A 19238-nucleotide genomic window follows, 5' to 3' on the forward strand; every position below is an offset into this window, starting at 1 on the left:
CAAGAAGTGGTTCCTTTGTGATTGGTGCAGAGGCACCGGTGTGGTTTTACACGGCGTAACGTGCAGGGCTTGTTAAGGGCACTGCTGCAAACGTCATCGCTGTCGCTAGCTGGCAGGGTGGCACAGGGGACAGTGGGGTGGCACAGGGGACAGTGGGGTGGCATAGGGGGCACGTGGCTCACCCTCCTGCCTGCCCCAGCCACTCTGCCGTCCCTCCTCGGCTCCCAGCAGCTCACGGAGCAAAGGGACTCGTGCCGTGCCTTGCTGCCAGCCGGACAAAGGTCCTGCTGTGACCTTTGTCCCCAGCCACATCCCGCGCCCAGCCATGGAGCTGCTGGGGACCCTGAGCCCCCCGTGGTGGCTCCTGCTGCTCCTGCTCCTGGGGCTGCTGCTCTGGTTCATGCGCAGAAGCCCCTGGGACCCCCGCAAGTGTCCCACCGACCTGACAGGCAAGACAGTGATTGTCACCGGAGCCAACAGCGGTGAGCAGGGACGGGTGGCAGGGACGTGTGCGGGTGATGGCTGTGGGGTGACCTGCAGGGGACACGGGTGTCCCTTTGCCAGCCCTGGACCCCAGTCCCCGCTTTGGGAATGCAAATGGCTGCAGAAGCAGCTGGTGGCCGGTCCCTGGGCACCCACAATATGCTCCTGGTGCCCCCTGCCCACCTTCTGAGGCCGGACTCTGCCTCAGACCTGTTAATGACTGAGAGACAAGGCCACTGTGCCACTGGCCACCACGGCCACCATGTCACACCAGGGATGGGGTCACTGCCCCCACCCGTGTCCCACTGCCGAGCATGAGGTCGGGCTGGCACCGTGGGGGACGTTGAGATGCACAGGCTGGGACTGGGGTGTCCCTGTGTGCCCAGGGACAGAGTGACCCCCCCATGTGCGGGGCTCCATTCCACCCCCAGCGCCCATCATGTCCTCCCGGGTGGTTTTGGCTGTGGCAGGGGCCGCCCAAACCCTGGGGACAGTGGCACGGACCTCGAGGGACCCCTCGCCAGGAGGACCTGGCTGGGATCAGCCCACACCCGCTCCGTGTTCCGCAGGCATCGGCAAGTGTGTGGCCATGGACCTGGCGCGCCGGAACGCCCGAACCATCCTGGCGTGCCGGAGCCGGGAGCGGGGCCAGGCGGCCGTGGAGGAGATCCGGGCGGCCACCGGGAACCCGGCGGTGGTGCTGCGGCTGCTGGACACCTCCTCGCTGGCCTCGGTGCGCGCCTTCGCCAGCGCCGTGCTGCGCGAGGAGTCGCGGCTGGACGTGCTGGTGAACAACGCCGGCGTCACCGGTACGTGCCAGGCCAGGCCCCGCAGCCCCAACGGGGCTCCAGCACCGCATCCCGATGCCTCACGGCGCTCCCCGCCCTCTTTTCCAGGGCTGCCCTTCGCCATCACATCAGAGGGGTTGGAGCAAACCTTCGCCACCAACTACCTGGGCCCGTTCCTGCTCACCAACCTGCTCCTGGGTGAGCGCAGGGCTGGGGGGACTTGGGGGAGCTCTCGGGATCCCTCCCTGCTCACCCCCTGTTCCGCACAGACCTCCTGAAGGCCTCAGCGCCCGCCCGGGTGGTCAACGTGTCATCGTTCCGGCACAGCATGGGCATGGCTGACAGCGGGTACCTGACGGGGCAGCGGTGCCCGGGCGGCTACGACGCCGCCTACAACAGCACGAAGCTGATGAACGTGCTCTTCACCGCCGAGCTGGCCCGGCGCCTGCAGGGTACAGGTGGGTGCTGGGCCATGCCAGGCTCAGCCGTGCCATGCGGCACCCTGGGGACATCCCCTGTCCCAACTCCCTGTGCTCCCGTGCCAGATCCCCGGAGATGCCGGCAGGGCTGGGGGGTGGCTGACACGGGTTAGAGGCTCGCTGGGATCCCGCAACAGTGGCAGAACCCCGGTCTGAGGTCAGGCTGGGGGCTGCTCCTGCTGCTCCCCGAGGGATTCGGGGTCCCCGGGGTCGCCACCCTGCTGACGGTGCGGCCTGGCAGGGGTGACGACCAACGCGCTGAGCCCCGGCGTGGTGAGCACCAGCATCATGCGCCACTTCAGCAGCACCGTGCGGGTGCTCTTCAGCCTCCTCCACCCCTTTATGAAGGTGAGCGGGGCCGGGTCCTGCCCGTCCCGGGGGCAGCGGGGTGGGTGGGGGGTGACAGACCCGCTCTCACCCCTGTCCCCCTCAGTCGGCCGAGCAGGGCGCTGCCAGCACCATCTTCTGCGCCGTCTCGGAGGAGGCCGAGGGCATCACCGGGAAATACTTCGACAGCAGCTGCCGGCTGGCGCTGCCCTCGGCGGCCGCCCGCGACGCCGCGCTGGCACGGAAGCTCTGGGAGGCATCGGAGCGGCTCACGGGGCTCACGGAGCGGGACTGAGCCACCGGGATGTCACCCCTGGGCACGGCGGCAAGGGAGACACGGATGCCGCTCTGCTCCCCCCGTACCCACCCTGTGCCACCCGGGGAACGACACGGCTCCGGCCAGGTGCGAGGACACTTTTATTAAAATCCCCGGCGCCACGCACGCCGCTACTCCCAGGTGATGTCCAGGTCCAGCCGCTGCTTCCTCACGGCCTGCAGGAAGGCGTCGTAGTCGCGCCGGTGGATGTCGGGGCAGCGGGACAGGTCCAGGCGCCGCAGGGGCCCGTCGGAGCCCAGCAGCTGCCACACGGCGCCGGCCGACACGAGGCTCTCGGCCAGCGACAGCTCCCGCAGCTCCCGCAGCGCCGGCCCCGCCAGCGCCGGCTCCAGCACCGAGTCCAGCGGGAAGGGCACGGCCAGCAGGCGCAGGGTCTGCAGCTGCGGGGCCTCGCTCAGCAGCGAAGCCAGCGTGGAGCTCAGCGCCGGCCTGTGCGCGGCCGGCACGGGCCCGGCCAGGGTCAGCGAGAAGCTCTGGAGCTGGGGCAGCCCGCGGGGCAGCAGGTCGGTGGCCCAGACTGGTGGCGGGGCCGGGGGCTCCTCGGGGGGCTCGGCGTGGGCGTCTGGTGGCACTTCCAGCTCGGCGCTGAAGCCCTGCAGGCCGGGGCAGCTGGCGAGCAGGGCGGGCAGAGAGAGCGGGTCCCGGCAGATGAAGCCGTGCAGGGTCAGGGTGCGCAGGCAGGTGCCCAGGCCCTGTGCCAGCGGCAGCACCTCTGCCAGCGCCCGGCCGTGCCGCCCGGAGCAGCCCAGCGTCACCCGGGACAGGCACTTCCAGTCCGGTAGCTCCCGGAGCCCTGCGGGGCCGGGACTGTCCCCCAGCCACACGCTGACCTCCTCGGCCTGGGGACACACGGCGTGGACGATGCCCAGGGCGTCCTCCTCCACCTCTTCCAGCTGCCGCAGGGGCAGCGTGAGCGGGGGTCCCTCTGGTGCAGCCCCCCGGCTCCGCGCCAGCTCCTCCAGCGAGGGGAAACCCTCGGAGTCCTTGGTGCCATCCAGCTGCCGCCTGTGGAGCAGCCGGAGCGCGTCCGGCAGGGCACTGTGTGCCAGCACCTCCAGGTGTGGCAGGGCCAGCAGCAGGAAGGCCACAGCAGCCACCATGTCCCCATCCCCGGAGTGCTCCAGGTCGCGGGCCAGCAGCACGCGGAGCGCGAGGCAGCCCGGGCTCCGTGCCAGGGGGTCGTAGCCCAGGTGCCGCAGGGCACGCGGCGTCACCTTCTTGCAGCCGGACACGTCGAGCTCCCGCAGGTGCTGGCAGCAGGAGCCCACGGCCGAGAGCACCTGGACGTTGGCCTGGGTGTGGGCCAGCCCCAGGCGGCTCAGGCGTGGCAGCCCCTCAGCCAGGTCCACCAGCACAGACGGCGAGAGCCGCCCACAGCCCCCCAGGTCCAGCACGCTCAGGCCCTGCAGCCACACCGGGAGACACTCAGTGGGGTGGGCAGAGGGGCATGGATGTCCCTCTCATGCCCTGTCCCACAGAGGGTGGGCACCTCAAGACTCAGAGAGGGTGGCCATGGCCTATCCGCTCCTCCTGCCCCAATCCCTCAGCCCATGGACCATGGCAGCCCCAGTCCCACTCGCCTCCACCCCACTGATGGTGGGCATCCCCAGCCCCACAGAGGATGGGCACCCCTTGTCCCACTCTCCCAGCCCCACAGAGGGTGGTCACACCCAGCCTCACTCCCCCTGCCCCACCGACCATGGCACTCCCAGCCCTGCTCCCCCAGAGCGTTGTCACCCCCTGCCCCACCGATGGTGGGCATCCCCATCCCCACAGATGGCGAGCACCCCCAGCTCTATTCCCCCAGCCCCATGACAGGTAGGCACCCACATCCCCATAGAAGATGGCCACCTCTAGCCCTGCTTCTCTATCCCCATGGCAGGTGGGCATCCCCAACCCCGCTCCCTCTACCCCACTGCCGGTGGGCACCTCCAGCCCCACAGATATTGGCACCGCCATGCCCCCTGCCCACCTGGCAGCGCAGGACGAGGAGGTGGCCCAGGGCGTTGTTGGCGAGCGCGGGGCAGGGCCGCAGGCTGAGCTGCTGCAGGTGTGGCAGCAGCAGCAGGTGCAGCGCCGCGCGCGACAGCCGCCGGCTCGTCCCCAGCAGCCCCAGCAGCTCCTGCACCAGCCCGCAGGCTGGGAGGGGGGAACCGGGGGGTCAGCGGGGCCTGGGACCCCCGCCTGCCCCCCCCCACGGGCGTCCCGGTGCCCTGGCACATCCCCCACGCCTCACCCAGGTCGTTGAAGGGGCCCACGAGGAAGCGGAACTCGTACTCGTCCAGGTAGTTGTCACTGTAGTCCTTGGCCCAGAGGCTCTGCATGTGCTGGGCCAGGCTCTGCAGGCACAGCGTGGTCAGCGTGGGCACTGCCCGCCGCCGGGGCATCCCTGCAGGGGACAGGGACAGTCAGGGACAGCCAGGGACAGTCACTGTGGGCACTGCCCACTGCCGGGGCATCTCTGCAGGGGACAGGGACAGTCAGGGACAGCCAGGGACAGTCAGGGACAGTCAGGGACAGTCACTGTGGGCACTGCCCGCTGCTGGGGCATCCCTTCAGAGGACAGGGACAGTCAGAGACAGTCAGGGACAGTCAGGGACAGTCAGGGACAGTCACTGTGGGCACTGCCCACTGCTGGGGCATCCCTGCAGGGGACAGGGACAGTCAGGGACAGTCACCATGGGCACTGCCCGCCGCCAGGGCATCCCTGCAGGGGACAGGGACAGTCAGGGACAGTCAGGGACAGTCAGGGACAGTCACTGTGGGCACTGCCCGGGCATCCCTGCAGGGGACAGGGACAGTCAGGGACAGTCAGGGACAGTCAGGGACAGTCAGGGACAGTCACTGTGGGCATTGCCCGCTGCCGGGGCATCCCTGCAGGGGACAGGGACAGTCAGGGACAGTCAGGGACAGCCACTGTGGGCACTGCCCGCTGCTGGGGCATCCCTTCAGGGGACAGGGACAGTCAGGGACAGTCAGGGACAGCCACCATGGGCACTGCCCGCTGCCAGGGTATCCCTGCACAGGGACAGGGACAGTCAGGGACAGTCAGGGACAGTCAGGGACAGCCACTGTGGGCACTGCCCGCTGCCGGGGCATCCCTGCAGGGGACAGGGACAGTCAGGGACAGTCAGGGACAGTCAGGGACAGTCAGGGACAGCCACCGTGGGCACTGCCCGCTGCCAGGGTATCCCTGCACAGGGACAGGGACAGTCAGGGACAGTCACCAAGGGCACAGCCCGCTGCCAGGGTATCCCTGCAGGGGACAGGGACAGTCAGGGACAGTCACTGTGGGCACAGCCCGCTGCCAGGGCATCCCTGCAGGGGACAGGGACAGTCAGGGACAGTCAGGGACAGTCAGGGACAGTCACTGTGGGCACTGCCCGCTGCCAGGGCATCCCTGCACAGGGACAGGGACAGTCAGGGACAGTCAGGGACAGTCAGGGACAGTCAGGGACAGTCACTGTGGGCACTGCCCGCTGCCAGGGCATCCCTGCAGGGGACAGGGACAGTCAGGGACAGCCAGGGACAGTCAGGGACAGTCACTGTGGGCACTGCCTGCTGCCAGGGCATCCCTGCAGGGGACAGGGACAGTCAGGGACAGTCAGGGACAGTCAGGGACAGCCACCGTGGGCACTGCCTGCTGCCAGGGTATCCCTGCAGGGGACAGGAACAGTCAGGGACAGTCAGGGACAGTCACTGTGGGCACTGCCCACTGCCGGGGCATCCCTGCACAGGGACAGGGACAGTCAGGGACAGCCACCGTGGGCACTGCCCGCTGCCAGGGCATCCCTGCACAGGGACAGGGACGGACAGGGACAGTCAGGGACAGCCACCATGGGCACTGCCCGCTGCCAGGGCATCCCTGCAGGGGACAGGGACAGTCAGGGACAGTCACCATGGGCACTGCCCGCTGCCAGGACACCTCTGAGACAGGGACAGACAGGGACAGTCAGGGACAGCCACCGCGGGCACCGCCACGCGTCAAAGCCCGACCTCATTTTGGGCTCATTTTCCGCCCGGTGACCTCCCGGCGCCGGTTCCGGTTTCAGTTTCACTCCGTTCCCGGCGGGAATCCCGCCGCGATCCAGGGATGAACCGGCGCCGGGCACGGCGGCTCAGCCCCTGGAACTCCCTCCCCCGGTGCATCCCAAACCTCACCCGCAGCTCCTGGCGGGCACCGGCGGCTCCGGGACGGGATCCTTCGGCTCCGGGAGTTATCCCGGTGTTCACCGGGACAAGGGACGCCTGGGCGGTGGCGCTGGCTGGTGTCCCTGGAATTCAGCAGGAAACGAGGAGGTGAATCCTGACGGGATAATTAAAGCCCCAGCCCGACATCGAATCCCGGTTCCTGGATCCGTAACCCCGGAAGCCATCCCAGTGCAGCCAGCGGGGTGGGGAAGGGTAACTGGAATGGGGAGAGGCGCTGGAAACTGGAGAAAGGGAACTGGGGACCACGGGGACATGGGGACCGGGAAAAGACCCTTAGGGATTGGGAAAAGACCCCCGGGACCGCGAAAAGACCCTCCGGGATGAGGAAAAGACCCTTTCAGGACCAGGAAGAGATCCTTGAAGACTGGGAAAAGACCCCGGGGACTGGGAAAAGACGCTCTGGGACAAAGAGGAGAGCCCTGGGGACTGGGAAGAGACCCTCTGGAACTGGGAAAATGCTCTTAGGGACTGGGGAAAGACCCCCGGGCACCGGGAAAAGACGCTATAGAAAAGGAGGAGACCCCCGTGAAGTGGGAAAAGACCCCCAAGGATCAGGAAAAGATCCCCTGGGACCGGGAAAAGACCCTCTAGGCCAGGAGGAGACCCCCGGGAACTGGGAAAAGTCCCTCCGGGAAGCAGCTCGGGCACGCAACGAGAGGGAAGGAGGCGGCTGGCAGGGAAATATCTCCGGAACGCAAGGCAACAACCCCTGCGACCACCCCGCTGCTGCCAAATCGGCGGCCGCGCCAGGTCGGGAGCACTTACCGGCGGGTTCCCAGCCGCGTCTTGTCCCGACTGATGCCGTTCCGGCCGGCTGCTTCCTCCTCCTCCCCATCGTCCTCCTCCTCATCCTCCTCCCCGGGCCTGGCTCCGCCATTACTCGCCCCCCCCTCTTCCCGGCTTCACTCTAAGCATTGCGCATGCGCAGATAGCGAAGCCCCTTCCGCCCTTACTGCCCCTTCGGGCTGCCCCGCGCCGTGCCTGACGCCCAGCGCGGCCGTACGGCCGCGCTGGGCGTCAGGCACGGCGCGGGGCAGCCCGAGGGGGTCCTGGTACCGGGCGGGGTTGGCGGCGCTGGGAGCGGCCGGGCCGGAGGTACCGGGAGAGGCCTGAGGGGGTCGGGGGGTCCCGGGAATGAGGGGAAATGTGGATTTGGGGTGGGGGAGAGCGAGAGAGAAGTATGGCGGTGGTGGTGGGATGCCGGGCGTCCTTCGTTGTGGTGGTCTGGGGGTCTTGTGTTGGGGGGGTAAAGGGGTGTGTGAGGAGGGGGTGTAAGGGGGTGTGAGGGGGTCTGCGTGAGGGGTTTGGGGGGGGTCTCTGGGGGTTTAAAGGGGTGATGGGGTCTGTCTGTGGGTCTGCGGTGGTGTGAAGGGGTGTGTGGGGATGTGTGTGAGGGGTTTATGGGGATTTAGGAGGGGGTACGAGAAGGTTTCGGGGGTTTACGGAGGGCTGTGTGAGCGGTCTGAAGGGGTTTGGGGTCTGCGTGAAGTATTTATGGGGGTCTGTGGGCGTCTGAGGGGGTGTATGTGTTGTGTGGGGGTTTGTGGGGGTCTAAAGGGGTTTGTGGGGGCCTGTGCGTGGGTAAGGAGGTGATTTTTGGGGTGATTTAGGGGGTGTATGGGTGGGTCTGTGGGGGTGTTTGGGCTCTGTGAGCAGTTTATGGGGCTGTGGAGGCGTCTGTGGGGGTGTTTGGGGGGATTTAGGGGGGTCTGTAGGGGTATTTGGGGGTGTTTGGGCTCTGTGTGAGGGGTGGTCGGTGATAGGATGAGGGCGGCGCTTCCCCCTCGGGATTGGGAAGGTTTGATCCAGAAGCGAGGTGGGAATGACTCAGCCCGGGGGTCATTACTGGCCGGGCTAATTGAGGGGAGCTCATTAAGAGTGGCATGGGTGAATATTCCCGGTCCTGGATCCAGGGAAAGCGCGGCGGCACCTTCTTCCAGCAGGGGATTCCGTGCGCTGGGAATTCTGTCAGAACATCCCGCCCCCCCCGCCCTCATTAGCACAGTATGCGAATAATTAATTAACCGCATCAACTAATGAATGAATAATGATTAATTAAGGGGTGGGATGCGGGCAGGGCCATGTACCTGTGTGAGATGTGCTGCTCCCAGCGTCACCTGGAGCTGTGTCCCAGTATCCCGCTGGTGCCATCCCTCACTCCAGGCTGCTCAGGGAATTCCCGAATTCCCGAATTCCCGTCAGGAGGGACCTCCCAGCGCCGTTCCTGGGTTGTTGCGCTGCGGATGGGCCCCGATCTCATGCAGCATTTTTGGGTTTCCACGTCGGGGTTTTTCAAAAATTCCGGGTCCTTGCGGGCTCGTCGGGAATTCCGGGAATGCGTGGCTCTCCCAGGGCAGGTTCTGTGCTGGTTGTTTGGTCACCTGCTCAGGTGACCTTGGAACGATTCCTTCGTGCTTTCCTGTCTCCCTCCGTTCCCAAAGGTGGAGCTGGGTGGCTCTGCAGGGCGGCTTTGGGGATAAACACAAGGATTCAATTCCTTTGCTTGGTTTGAAGGGGAAAAGGAGAAATTTTAATGGATTTCAGTGTAGGAAGGTCTGGATGCTGGCGTTGTCCCGGGGGGGTCATGTGCTGATGCTCCAGAGCCCCAAATCCCACCCAAGAACTGCTGAGGCAAAATTTTGGGAGGGTTTTTACACCCATTCCTGAGTTTTCCAGGGGAAAATGCCTAAAGAATGGAAAACCAGGGAAGGGCATGGGTGATGAGGATGGCAGGGATGTGGGATCAGTGCTCCGGCTGGATTGTCCCCTGCTCCCGGGGTTTCCAGGGACTGGGTTTTTTTGGAAGGATCGGGGTTGGGTTTTTTTGGAGGGATCGGGGTTGGGTTTTTTGGAGGGATCGGGGTTGGGTTTTTTGGAGGAATCGGGGTTTTGATGGATTGGGGTTTATGGATTATGGAATGACTCGCAGCCCCGGCTCTTCCCCCCCGCCCCTCCCCCATGCCCTCATTTACCAACCCTCAGAGAGAAGGAGCTGGTCAGGAATTCCCTAAGGAATGAGGGAATAAAGTTGAAAGCTGGGAATTGCTCGGAGCAAGATCCGCGGGGGTTCGGCAGGGAGGAAATCCAGGGATTGCTGCTCCGGCGGCAGCCGCGCAAAGTCCCGCATGGAACGAGCAGCTCCCATTCCTTCCCCCCCTCCCCCCGAGGACCGAGCGGTTCAATCAGCTTTCCTGGGAATGCTCCCACTTGGAATCAGCCGGGAATCCCGCGGGGCGTTGGATGGGGATGAGCTGAAATCCACTGACCTCCCGCCGCATCCTCGGCGTGTCCGGGCGTTGCTGTGGCTACGGAGCATCGATCCCACGCCGGAGCCGGGAATGCGCCGGGATGATCCCGCGGGGTCGGGGCTGGGAGGGGGCTGCGGGGGCTGCGGTGCCGCGGTGCAGCCGTGCAGGGCGCAGGCTCCAGCGCCGGGTCCTAGCGCCGGGATCCGCCTCACCTGGAATGAGGTCCCGAGGGAGCAGCTAGGGAGGAAAAACGGCGATTGGGAGGCACCTTCTGGCTCTGCACAATTCCCTGAAGGGAGGGTGGAGCTGGGAGAGGTCGGGGCTCTGCTGGAAGGGAACAGGGATGGGATGAGAGGGAACGGCCTCAGGCTGGGCCAGGTTCAGGTGGGATATTGGGAAAATTCCTTCGTGGAAAGGGTTGTCCGGCCCTGGCAGTGTTGGGAGTCCCCATCCCTGGAGGGATTTACCAGCCCTGTGGATGTGGCACTTGGGGACACGGGTCAGTGGTGGCCTGGGCAGTGCTGGGGGAATGCTTGGACTCGATGGTCTCTGAGGAATTTTCACCCTAAAGCACTCCATAATTCCATGGAAATTGGTGTGGGATCCCTGCAGCGCTGGCCTGAGTGACACCGTGTCCGCCCTCCAGTTCGTGCTGTTCCCAAGGGATCTGGCTGAGTGGCCTCATTTTGGGTGCTGGATGTCCCTAATTTGGGGGGAACTGATCAAGCTCTGCAGAGGGGGACTTTGGAGAAGGGCTGGAGGGACAGGACACAGGGAGTGGCTTCCCACTGGGAAAGGGGAGATTGGGGTGGGATCTTGGGAAGGAATTCCTCCCTGTCAGGGTATGGAGGCCCTGGAATGGAATTCCCAGAGCAGCTGGGGCTGCCCCTGGATCCCTGGCAGTGCCCAAGGCCAGGTTGGACACTGGGGCTTGGATCCACCTGGGATAGTGGGAGGTGTCCCTGCCTGTGGAAAGAAGGTGAAACTGGATAATCCTTGAGGTCCCTTCCAACCCAAACCATTCCATGACTCCAGGATTCCGATTCAGAGCCCAGGCTGACTTTTGGGGTCCCCTGGGAGCATTCAGGGCTTAGAGGAGAATTTAAAAAGTCTCAAACTCACTCAGGATTTATTTTGCTGCATTAAAGACCAAACCCCAAATGCTGATTTAGGATTTCTCTCCTGAACTCATTTTCCTGACAAACTCAGCTGCTCCCTCCCAACCCCAAAATCAGCTTCGTGCAGGAATTTCACCGGGAGATGTGCATAAAAAACGCATCAAAACGCAGTAAGGTGGAATTTTGCTCCTGCTGGATAAACAGTGGGAGTTTCTGAAGGGTTTTAACCTTCCTCCTCCTCGTGCTCCTTGAGCTGGGGGTGTTCCAGCTGCTCGGCAGGGGGCTGGCGTGTATCCCAGATCCCAGGGAAAAGCCTGGAGCTTGAGAGGGGATATTTATGGACTTCTGTTCTCACTGATGATGAATTAAGACAGAGAGTTTGGGCACAGCAGAAAAATCCACATGGATCCTGCAGAGCGATGGCTGGAGTGGTTTGTGGGGGGGATCCATGTCCTGGGAAGTGGAGTGGGTGGTACTGGGAATCCCTGGAAGTGGGATGGGTGGCACCAGGAATCCCTGGAGCTCTGTGACGCCTGGTGCTTCCTCCCAGGAGAGCGAGGATCGCTCCACCCCTGGCCCGGTGTGACCCTGACATGTGGAGGATGCTCTGGGCTGCTCCATCCCAGTGTCCATCCCAGTGTCCATCCCGGTGTCCATCCCAGTACACGGCTCCACAGACTCGCTGAGTGGGAGTGGGAGCACAAGGCAGCGCCTCTGGTACGTGGTGTTCCTGATAAATCCCAAAATATCTGGGAAGGGGCAGGGATGGGTTCCTGCTTCCCCTGTGCCAGTCCCCTCCCTGCTCAGTGCACCAGGAAATTTATTTCTGAGGTTTAATCAGATTTTGGGTGTGTTTCCGTAGAAAAGGGGGATGCTGGAAGGCTCAGGAAGGTTTATTTATCCTGGGGATTTTTTCAGCTGGAGCAGCAGTTCATCCTGACACGGCAGTGCCCAGGTTTGGGGGGAAATTGGGATTGTTGCCCTTGGTACAGAGCAGGTTTAGCACCAAATCCATAGGTTATGGTGAGGGTGGAGCAGCCAAAGCCCCGCTGGAGGTTGGGGTGTTCCCAGAGGGGTCTGGATCATCTCACAGGGCTTTAATTACCAAAACTTCCCACATTCCCATGATTCTGGCACTAATAAAGCTCCTGTCCCACCTCAGCTGCTTGTCTTGGGCTCGGGATCCTTGTGGGTCTCTTCCAGCTCAGGATTTTCCAGGATTCTTTCCCTCAAGGGTTCATTTTCATCCCAAATCCAAGTAGTGAATAAACCAGGAGATGGTGAGTGGTGCCTGTGACTTTGTTGTGTTGAGAAATGGGATATCCTGGAAGGCACCAATGGGAATATCCATGGAAGCCTGGGGGGGTCACTGTCCTTTGGGGTCACCGGGGCCTGGGTTGGAATGGGAAATGGGTTTAGGTTTCCATAGCGATGGAGTTGCCGTTCTTGGAGGGATTTAGGTTGGAAACTGGGAAAATTCCTCCCAGGGCAGGGTGGGAATCACCGTTCCTGAAGGGATTTACCAGCCCTGCGGATGTGGCGCTTGGGGACACGGTCAGTGGTGGCCTGGGCAGTGCTGGGGGAGCAGTTGGACTCGATGGGCTCAGAGGGCTTTTCCAGCCTGAAGGATTCCATGATTCTATTCCATGAATCCATGATTTCCAGCACGGGATTCCCAGAGAAGCTGCAGCTGCCCCATCCTTAAAAATGTTCCAGGCCAGGTTGGACGGGGCTTGGAGCAACCTGGGACAGTGGAAGGTGTCCCTGCCCACAGCAGGGGGGTGGCACTGGGTGGGCTTTGAGATCCCTCTGAGCCCAAACTGTCCTGTGATCCTATGAAATTGTGTTTGTGTGGAAAAAATTCCCTCGTGCTTCGGTTTAACATGGAAAACTCCGACTGGGCAGGAGTGTGACGTTCGTAATTTTCTTTTTAAATTAACAACTCCTCTTCTGCTCCACCTGGGAGCGAAGCCTGGCTGGTATTCCCAGGTATTTTCCCAGTTTTGGGGTTTGTCCTGCTATTCCCAGAGCTCTGTGGGAAGAGCAGTGGGGAGCTCCTATCCTCTTGAGGGGTTGCTGTCCCACACCCCCTGCTCCCATCTGAATTCCTGCTGAAATTCCGTGGCTGTTTCCTGGTTTTCCTTGCACTCAGAGGAAGCTTTCTTGAATTTGAGTGCCCTCTTGGCATTCCAGCCTCTCCTTGGAATCCAATCCCCGCCGTCGCTCCGTGGGCTGAGCACCCTCCAAGTGTTTGTGTCCATGGCTTTTGTCCTGCTCCCAGCTGCTCCCTGGCTCTGGGGTCAGCCAGGATGCCAGAGGAGGATTCTGCAGGGGAGAGGAATAGCAGAAATCCTTTAGAGAATTTAGGAATTAGGAAGAAATCCTTCCCTGTGAGGGTGGAGAGGCCCTGGGTGCCCAGAGAAGCTGTGGCTATCCCTGGAAGTGTCCAAGGCCAGGCTGGATGGGGCTTGGAGCGACCTGGGATAGCAGGAGGTGTCCCTGCCCATGGCAGGGGGTGGAATTGTTGGGATGTAAGGTCTCTTCCCACCCAAACCATGCCATGATTCCATGGTAGGTATTAAACCAGGTGAGAAGATTTAGAAAATCTGAATGATTTTATCCATAGAAGGAAAAACCCCCTCCAGCACTGGAAGCTCACAGTGCTTCCTTCCCTGCCAGAATCTGGGAGCAAATATCACCTGTGTCACCTATTTATAGAATTATGGAATGGTTTGGGTGGGAAGAGACCTTAAATCCCAGCAATTCCACCCTCTGCCATGGGCAGGGACACCTCCTGCTATCCCAGGTCGCTCCAAGCCCCATCCAGCCTGGCCTTGGACACTTCCAGGGATGAGGAAGATACTGGAGAGGACCCTTTGGATCTTGAGTGAAGCTGGGATCCCCAGCTGAGGGAAGGGGTGTTTATTTTGGGGGTCTCTTTGTCCCACAGCTGTTGGGACACCCCATCCTGCTCTGAATCCACTGCTTTGGGTGGTTTTCACTTGGTTTTTGTTGGGATACTGCAGATTTTGGCACCAAATGTCCTGGTTGTCCCCAGAACTGCCAGGTCCGGGGGGAAGGAGAAGGAGCTCATCCTCTTCGTAGCTTTTTGGAGAATTTTGGGTGGATTTTGTGTGTGCGAAGTTTCCTTTAAACCATCATGGAGAGGGGAGGCAGCTGGAGCTCTGGTGACCAGCAGGTACCTGGGGTGGCTCCGGTTGAGTTCCTGGTGGTCCCAGTGAGAAAATCCCAGTCTCCAGCTGGGTTTTGTGTTGTCTATCCCAGTTGTGCATTGTTAAATCTCCTTCCCCTGAATGCCAGTGATTCATTCCGTGGGACACTGTGGCCTTCCTCTCCCTGGATGTGCCATGCTCAGTGACACATCTGGTTTTTTGGGGGCATATCCAGGGTTTTCTCACTCTTCTCCCAGTTCCTGAAGCCAGATTCCAGCTCAGGTGCAGGTGTTGGGTCACTTTTCCATCCTGGAGGAGGCTCATCGGGCTCCTCCAGAGGGGCAGCTCCAATCTCTGCTCCCTGTGACCCAAGGGAACAGCTGGAGCTGTGTCAGGGAAGGTTTAGATGGATAAATCAGGAAAAGGTTCCTCATCCAGAGGGTGCTGGGGCACTGGAACAGCTCCCCAGGGAATGGGCACATTCCCAAGGCTGCCAGAGCTCCAGGGATGAGGTGGGATTGTTGAGATTGTCCTTGTGCAGGGAAGGAGTTTGGTCCGTGATCCTGTGGGTCCCTTCCAGCTCGGGATGTTCTGTGGTTGGAGGATGGTTCCATGTGTTGGGGTCCTGCGCTGGGACTGGACAGTGGCGGGTCCTGGTGGCTCCCAAATCCCCTCATTAGCCTGATTAGCCCCGGGAACAGCGCCCAGAAGAGGGGTGAGGGCGTTAATTTGGGATCCGTCAGCTCAGCCAGGAACAATGGGACACAATGGGACACAATGTCACCTGTCACAGCCAGGCGCAGGACAATTAATGATCATTAAAGCCGCTCATAATTAACCCCTTGGGCTCCATCCACCCACACGTGCTGCTCACCTGTACCTGGAGACTTGGGACAAACCCTGCTCCAGGGCAGGGTTGTTTTTCCTCAAAATTTCTCCATGAAGGGGGAAGAGCAAGCGGGACAAGCCTTGTCTGGCGTCACGGCGGGCACAATTTGGGGTGTCCCTGCCCAGTGCCCACCGCAGGGCGAGCGAGAGGAGGCCCGGAGTGTCGCGGGGTGGCCGTGCCGGTGGCCACGGGGTGGCCGTGCCGGTGGCTCCTGCGGGGAGCGTTAGGACCCAGCGAGCCGCCGGCGCGGTGACAAGTCTGGAGCGGCACTGGCGCAGAGTGGCTCCATCGGCAGCGCTGGAATTCTCTGTATCCCTCCCTCGGAGCATCCTCGCCCAGAAAAGGGCTTCCCTCCCTCTCGTACCGCCCGGCAGAGCCTCGGGGGAGGGGGGGGGCGGGTGGGGGGCGCGGGGATGCTGGGATCGGCCGGGACGCTGGGAAGCGCCGCTGGATGCTGCCGGCCGTGAGCTGGGAGAGCTGCTGGCTGCGAATCGGGAATCTCTGGAGCGCGGCAGCATGGCCCAGGGCAGGAGGCACGCGTCCGGCCGGGTAAGGGCGGGGGTGGGGAGGGGGGGGCTGACTCAACAGCTCCTGGCTCTGCCGGGTCCTATCGCGACAGATCGCGACGCTGTCGCAGCGAAAATAGCTGGGTTTTGTAGGGAAATCTCGATTGTGCTCCCTGCGCTCCCGTATCCCTGGAATGTGGCACCTCCCTCGCTGACAATAATGCCGGGAGGGGAGGTGGATGCTCCGGCTTGCACCGGGGCCGGCGCTTTTGGCCGGACTTACCTGCCCGTGTAGGTGATTACCCCAATTCATTACCGCGATTAATTACCCCGGCGGCCGAGCGGCCGCTCCGGCTCAGCCCCTTCCCGGCGCTCCGGCGCAGCCTTGCCGGGGCTGCTCAGCACAAAGATCCCGGCGTGTTTTCCTGCCTGCCGCGGGCTCCCCTCCCTCCGGGCCGGCTTTCCAAGGCGGCACGGGAGCGATCCCGAGCTTCCGCGGGCCTGGCAAGCGCTTCCAGGTTTTTCCGTATTGCAGCTACCCCTGGGCTGTGCGGTGCCAGCGGCCCCCCGGGCCAGGCCTTGCCCGGGACTTTCTCTCCCTGTCGCTGTGTCCCTCTGTGGCCGCCGCCGCGGTGACATTGTGTCCCAGACCCCGCCGGGCACTGCCAGCGCGTTTGGGCCTGGCTGTGCCAACTCGGCAGCGACTCCGGCATGGAGCCGGGGTGGGCAGACCCTTCCCACCGCTCCATGGGACCCCCAGACCCGCCGTGGGCACCGTGTCCTGCCCGCTGTGGGATATGCCAGGCCCGGAGCCGGTGGGATTTGGGCTGTGGCCAAAGGGATTTGGCTGCGGAGGGAGCGGCTCGGGAAAACTTCCCAGCCTGGAGTCTTTTTTGCCCACCCTGTGGGTGTGGGTCTGTGGGGGCTGGAGCCCCCTGCCTTCTCCTCAAACCTCCCTGTTTTCCATGGGGAGCTGGATGAAGGGGGTGAAATTCCAACCTGAGTCCTGACAGCCTGGAGGGATTTGGGGGCTCCAAGGGGGCAGGGAAGGAGCCAAACGCTGGCTCCAAGGGCTGATGGAGATGTGGCTTTGGGACTGGTGGCAGGACTGGGGATCCCGGGAATCCTGGGGGTCCCAGGGCAGCGCTGGACACTGCAGGCAGGGTGCTGTGAGCAGGTTATCCCTGTTGGGCTCACGTGGATTTTGGAATGGGCACCGCAGGGACCATGGCTGTGCCGGCCCTTCCCAGGGCTGTGCCCCTGCCAGGTTTTGGGGACACTGCTCCCGGTGTCCAGAGACACCCAAACCCTTCCATTTGGGCAGGTTGGAGTCCAGTGCCACATCCTGGTGTCACCCACAGCAGCCACCCTCAGTCCCAGGGCGATCCCTCCTTTCCACAGGGATCTTGTGGCAGCAGCGCCATCGACTCGGCACTGACCAGGCTTAAATCCCGGAATTCTCCCCAAGTCTTTCCCTTTCCTGGCTTTGTGGGTCGCACCTGGAATTTGGATCTTGTCAGGGTTGGCTGCTCGGGATTCTCCCGAAACTTTTGATCTGAGCTTTGAGTGACAGTTTGAGGCTCTGTCAGACTCACCTGCACGGGGGGGAGGAACACGCTGAATATTCCTGGGGTGATCCACCAGGATGGAGCGGATCACTGAAGCCCTCAGATGGAGCACAGGGGTGACCCAAATCGCTGGGAATTCAGCCTGTTTTCAGTGGCTCGGCACCAGGATCTTCACACAGCAGAGCAGCAGTCTGTGGATGTCTATCATGCTTCAAAAAGGGGGCAAAACGCTGGATTTTGGGAAGTTGTGGGGAGCAGAGTCTCCTGTGGTGGTGGCAGTGCATCCATGTGCTCGTCCCTCACCCGGAGCAGGTGTCCCTGGAGTGGGGACAGGCTCCTCCTGGCCTGGTGGCTTCCTCCAGTGATGGCTGCTCCAGAGGCTCAGCATTCCTGGTTGCTCCTCTGGCTGCCCCATTCCCACCACTTGCCCTATGCCCAGGGTCTCCCCAGCTGGCCCCCACTGCCTCCACTGTGGGAAATGAATCCCTGCATTTCCCATTTACTGGGATTTAGGAATTTATTGCCACACCAGAGCGAGCGGTGACAGGGCTGTCACTATGAGAAGCCCTCCCGGCTTCCCACAGTTCTGCTCCTCCATCCCCTTCCCTTGCTGTCCGTACCCCCCGTTCCCAGAATTCCTGAGTGTGTTCCCCTGGGAATGTTGGTGTGGCAGAGGGGATCCGTGAGGAGCTGGCCTGGGAAGCTGTGGGAATTCTGGGCTGTGTCACTGGCTCCTGCCAGGCTGTTGTGCCGTGGCGTTCCCAAAGATGACTGTCCCCATGTTTGTCCTTCCTGTCCGCAGCTGGGCAGGGACTGTCACCACGGCCAGGAGGAGTGACCACGGGTGTGTCCACCTCTCCTGGGATAGCCATCGGATCCCTGACCACGGTCACCTGGCTGGGACAATGGCTGGGAATGCCCATCCCACCTGCTTCCAGCTGGGACAGTTGTTCCTCTTGTAAAACCTGGATTAATCGTGTTGGTTTTATGGGAATTCCAGTCGGGGGTTTATCCTTTGGATTGGAGCTTCCAAGTGTCTCACAGACCCAACATCTGATTAATTGGAAACAGAAGGTGGAGACCACTTCCTGCTCCTGAGGGATGGGATGTGGTTGAGGAGATTCATTCTGGGCTCTCCTTCTTTTCCCAAGTGTGAAAGACTCGGGAAGAGTTTCCACGAAATTAGTGCTGGTTGGCAAATGTCCATCAGGGCCAGGCTGGGAGAGCTGAGAATGTTCCCCTGAAGAAGGGAAGGCCCCAAGGAGAGCTCAGAGACCCTTCCAGTGCCTAAAGGGGCTCCAGGAGAGCTGCAGAGGGACTTGGGACAAGGGCTGGAGGGACAGGAGCCAGGGAATGGCTTCCCAATGCCAGGACTTGGAATGTGTCACATCCAGTGGATCTTACTGGGCTGCAGGTGCCAAACAGAAATCGGGAGGGATAAAAACTCCCGGTCCAGGAACCCTTCCATTTACTGGGGATTTGGGATTTTCCTTTGGGCTTCTTGTTTCCTTGGAGCTCTGCTCTCATTTTCCATCACACCTGGGACACGATTTTCCACGCGCTTGCTGGACGTTGCTGCAGCTTTGGCAGCTGGAAGGAGCCAGAACTTTGGGAGATATTTGGGTCTGGAGCGTCGATTTTGCCTTTGAGGTCTTGGGTTTCATTGTTGGGTGGTGGATTTTGGGGTTTAATACGAGATTATTTTGGTTTCTGCCAGTTGTGTTTGGATGAAACCCGGAATTCAGGCTTGTGGGAAAACCTTTATCCCTAGTTTCAGTCACAGAACCCCAAACTTGGTTCGGTCCACATTCATTCCGACCTCGGGAAGTGATGTGCAAGAGAAGGGGATGGTTTGGTGGGATTCCAGGAGCTTCCAACGTCCCCTGGGTTCTTCCAAAGGCTGAGAATTCCCTGAATCTCCCAAACCCCCTGTGGTGTCCAGCTGTGGCTGAGGTTTGTCCGCAGGGCCTTCCTGGCCATTCCCTGCCGTGCTGGGTGAAAGAGGCTCTGTTTTCCTGGGATAAAGAACGGATTCTTTGGCTGAAGCCGGGCTCAGAGTGACCAAAACTCCACATTTCTGCACAATGACCAGAACCAGTGACACGAGGGG

General features: G+C 61.9%; 3 protein-coding genes across 5 annotated transcripts in view; 2 read left to right on the forward strand and 1 right to left on the reverse strand.

Moving 5' to 3' along the window:
- The first annotated feature begins 282 nt into the window (after nt 1–282).
- On the forward strand, nt 283–2533 carry LOC138110108 (retinol dehydrogenase 11-like). The gene is made up of 6 exons (XM_069014813.1): nt 283–482; nt 1053–1292; nt 1380–1469; nt 1541–1729; nt 1992–2098; nt 2184–2533. Exons 1-6 carry the CDS (start codon nt 326–328, stop codon nt 2370–2372), a joined length of 972 nt encoding a protein of 323 aa, XP_068870914.1. The 5' UTR covers nt 283–325; the 3' UTR covers nt 2373–2533.
- Nucleotides 2525–9904, reverse strand: LOC138110154 (uncharacterized). Its single transcript, XM_069014876.1, has 7 exons — nt 9893–9904; nt 7608–7735; nt 7392–7490; nt 6576–6688; nt 4651–4803; nt 4387–4553; nt 2525–3817 (listed from the first exon to the last, which is right to left on the reverse strand). Exons 1-7 carry the CDS (start codon nt 9902–9904, stop codon nt 2525–2527), a joined length of 1965 nt encoding a protein of 654 aa, XP_068870977.1.
- DCTN1 (dynactin subunit 1) overlaps nt 7670–19238 on the forward strand; it is a 55887-nt gene continuing 44318 nt past the window's right edge. The window contains exons 1-2 of one of the 3 annotated variants that reach the window (XM_069014815.1): nt 7670–7721; nt 11543–11709. Coding sequence is in view for 1 of the 3 variants with exons in the window: in XM_069014814.1 (XP_068870915.1) it covers nt 11395–11709 (315 nt within the window). In the remaining 2 variants the exon portion in view is untranslated. Of the gene's footprint in view, nt 7722–10038; nt 11710–19238 lie in introns of those variants that run through there. The other 2 variants (XM_069014816.1, XM_069014814.1) reach the window with 2 other exon arrangements.

This window comes from Aphelocoma coerulescens, chromosome 4, assembly GCF_041296385.1.
Source record: "Aphelocoma coerulescens isolate FSJ_1873_10779 chromosome 4, UR_Acoe_1.0, whole genome shotgun sequence".
NCBI lineage: Eukaryota > Metazoa > Chordata > Aves > Passeriformes > Corvidae > Aphelocoma > Aphelocoma coerulescens.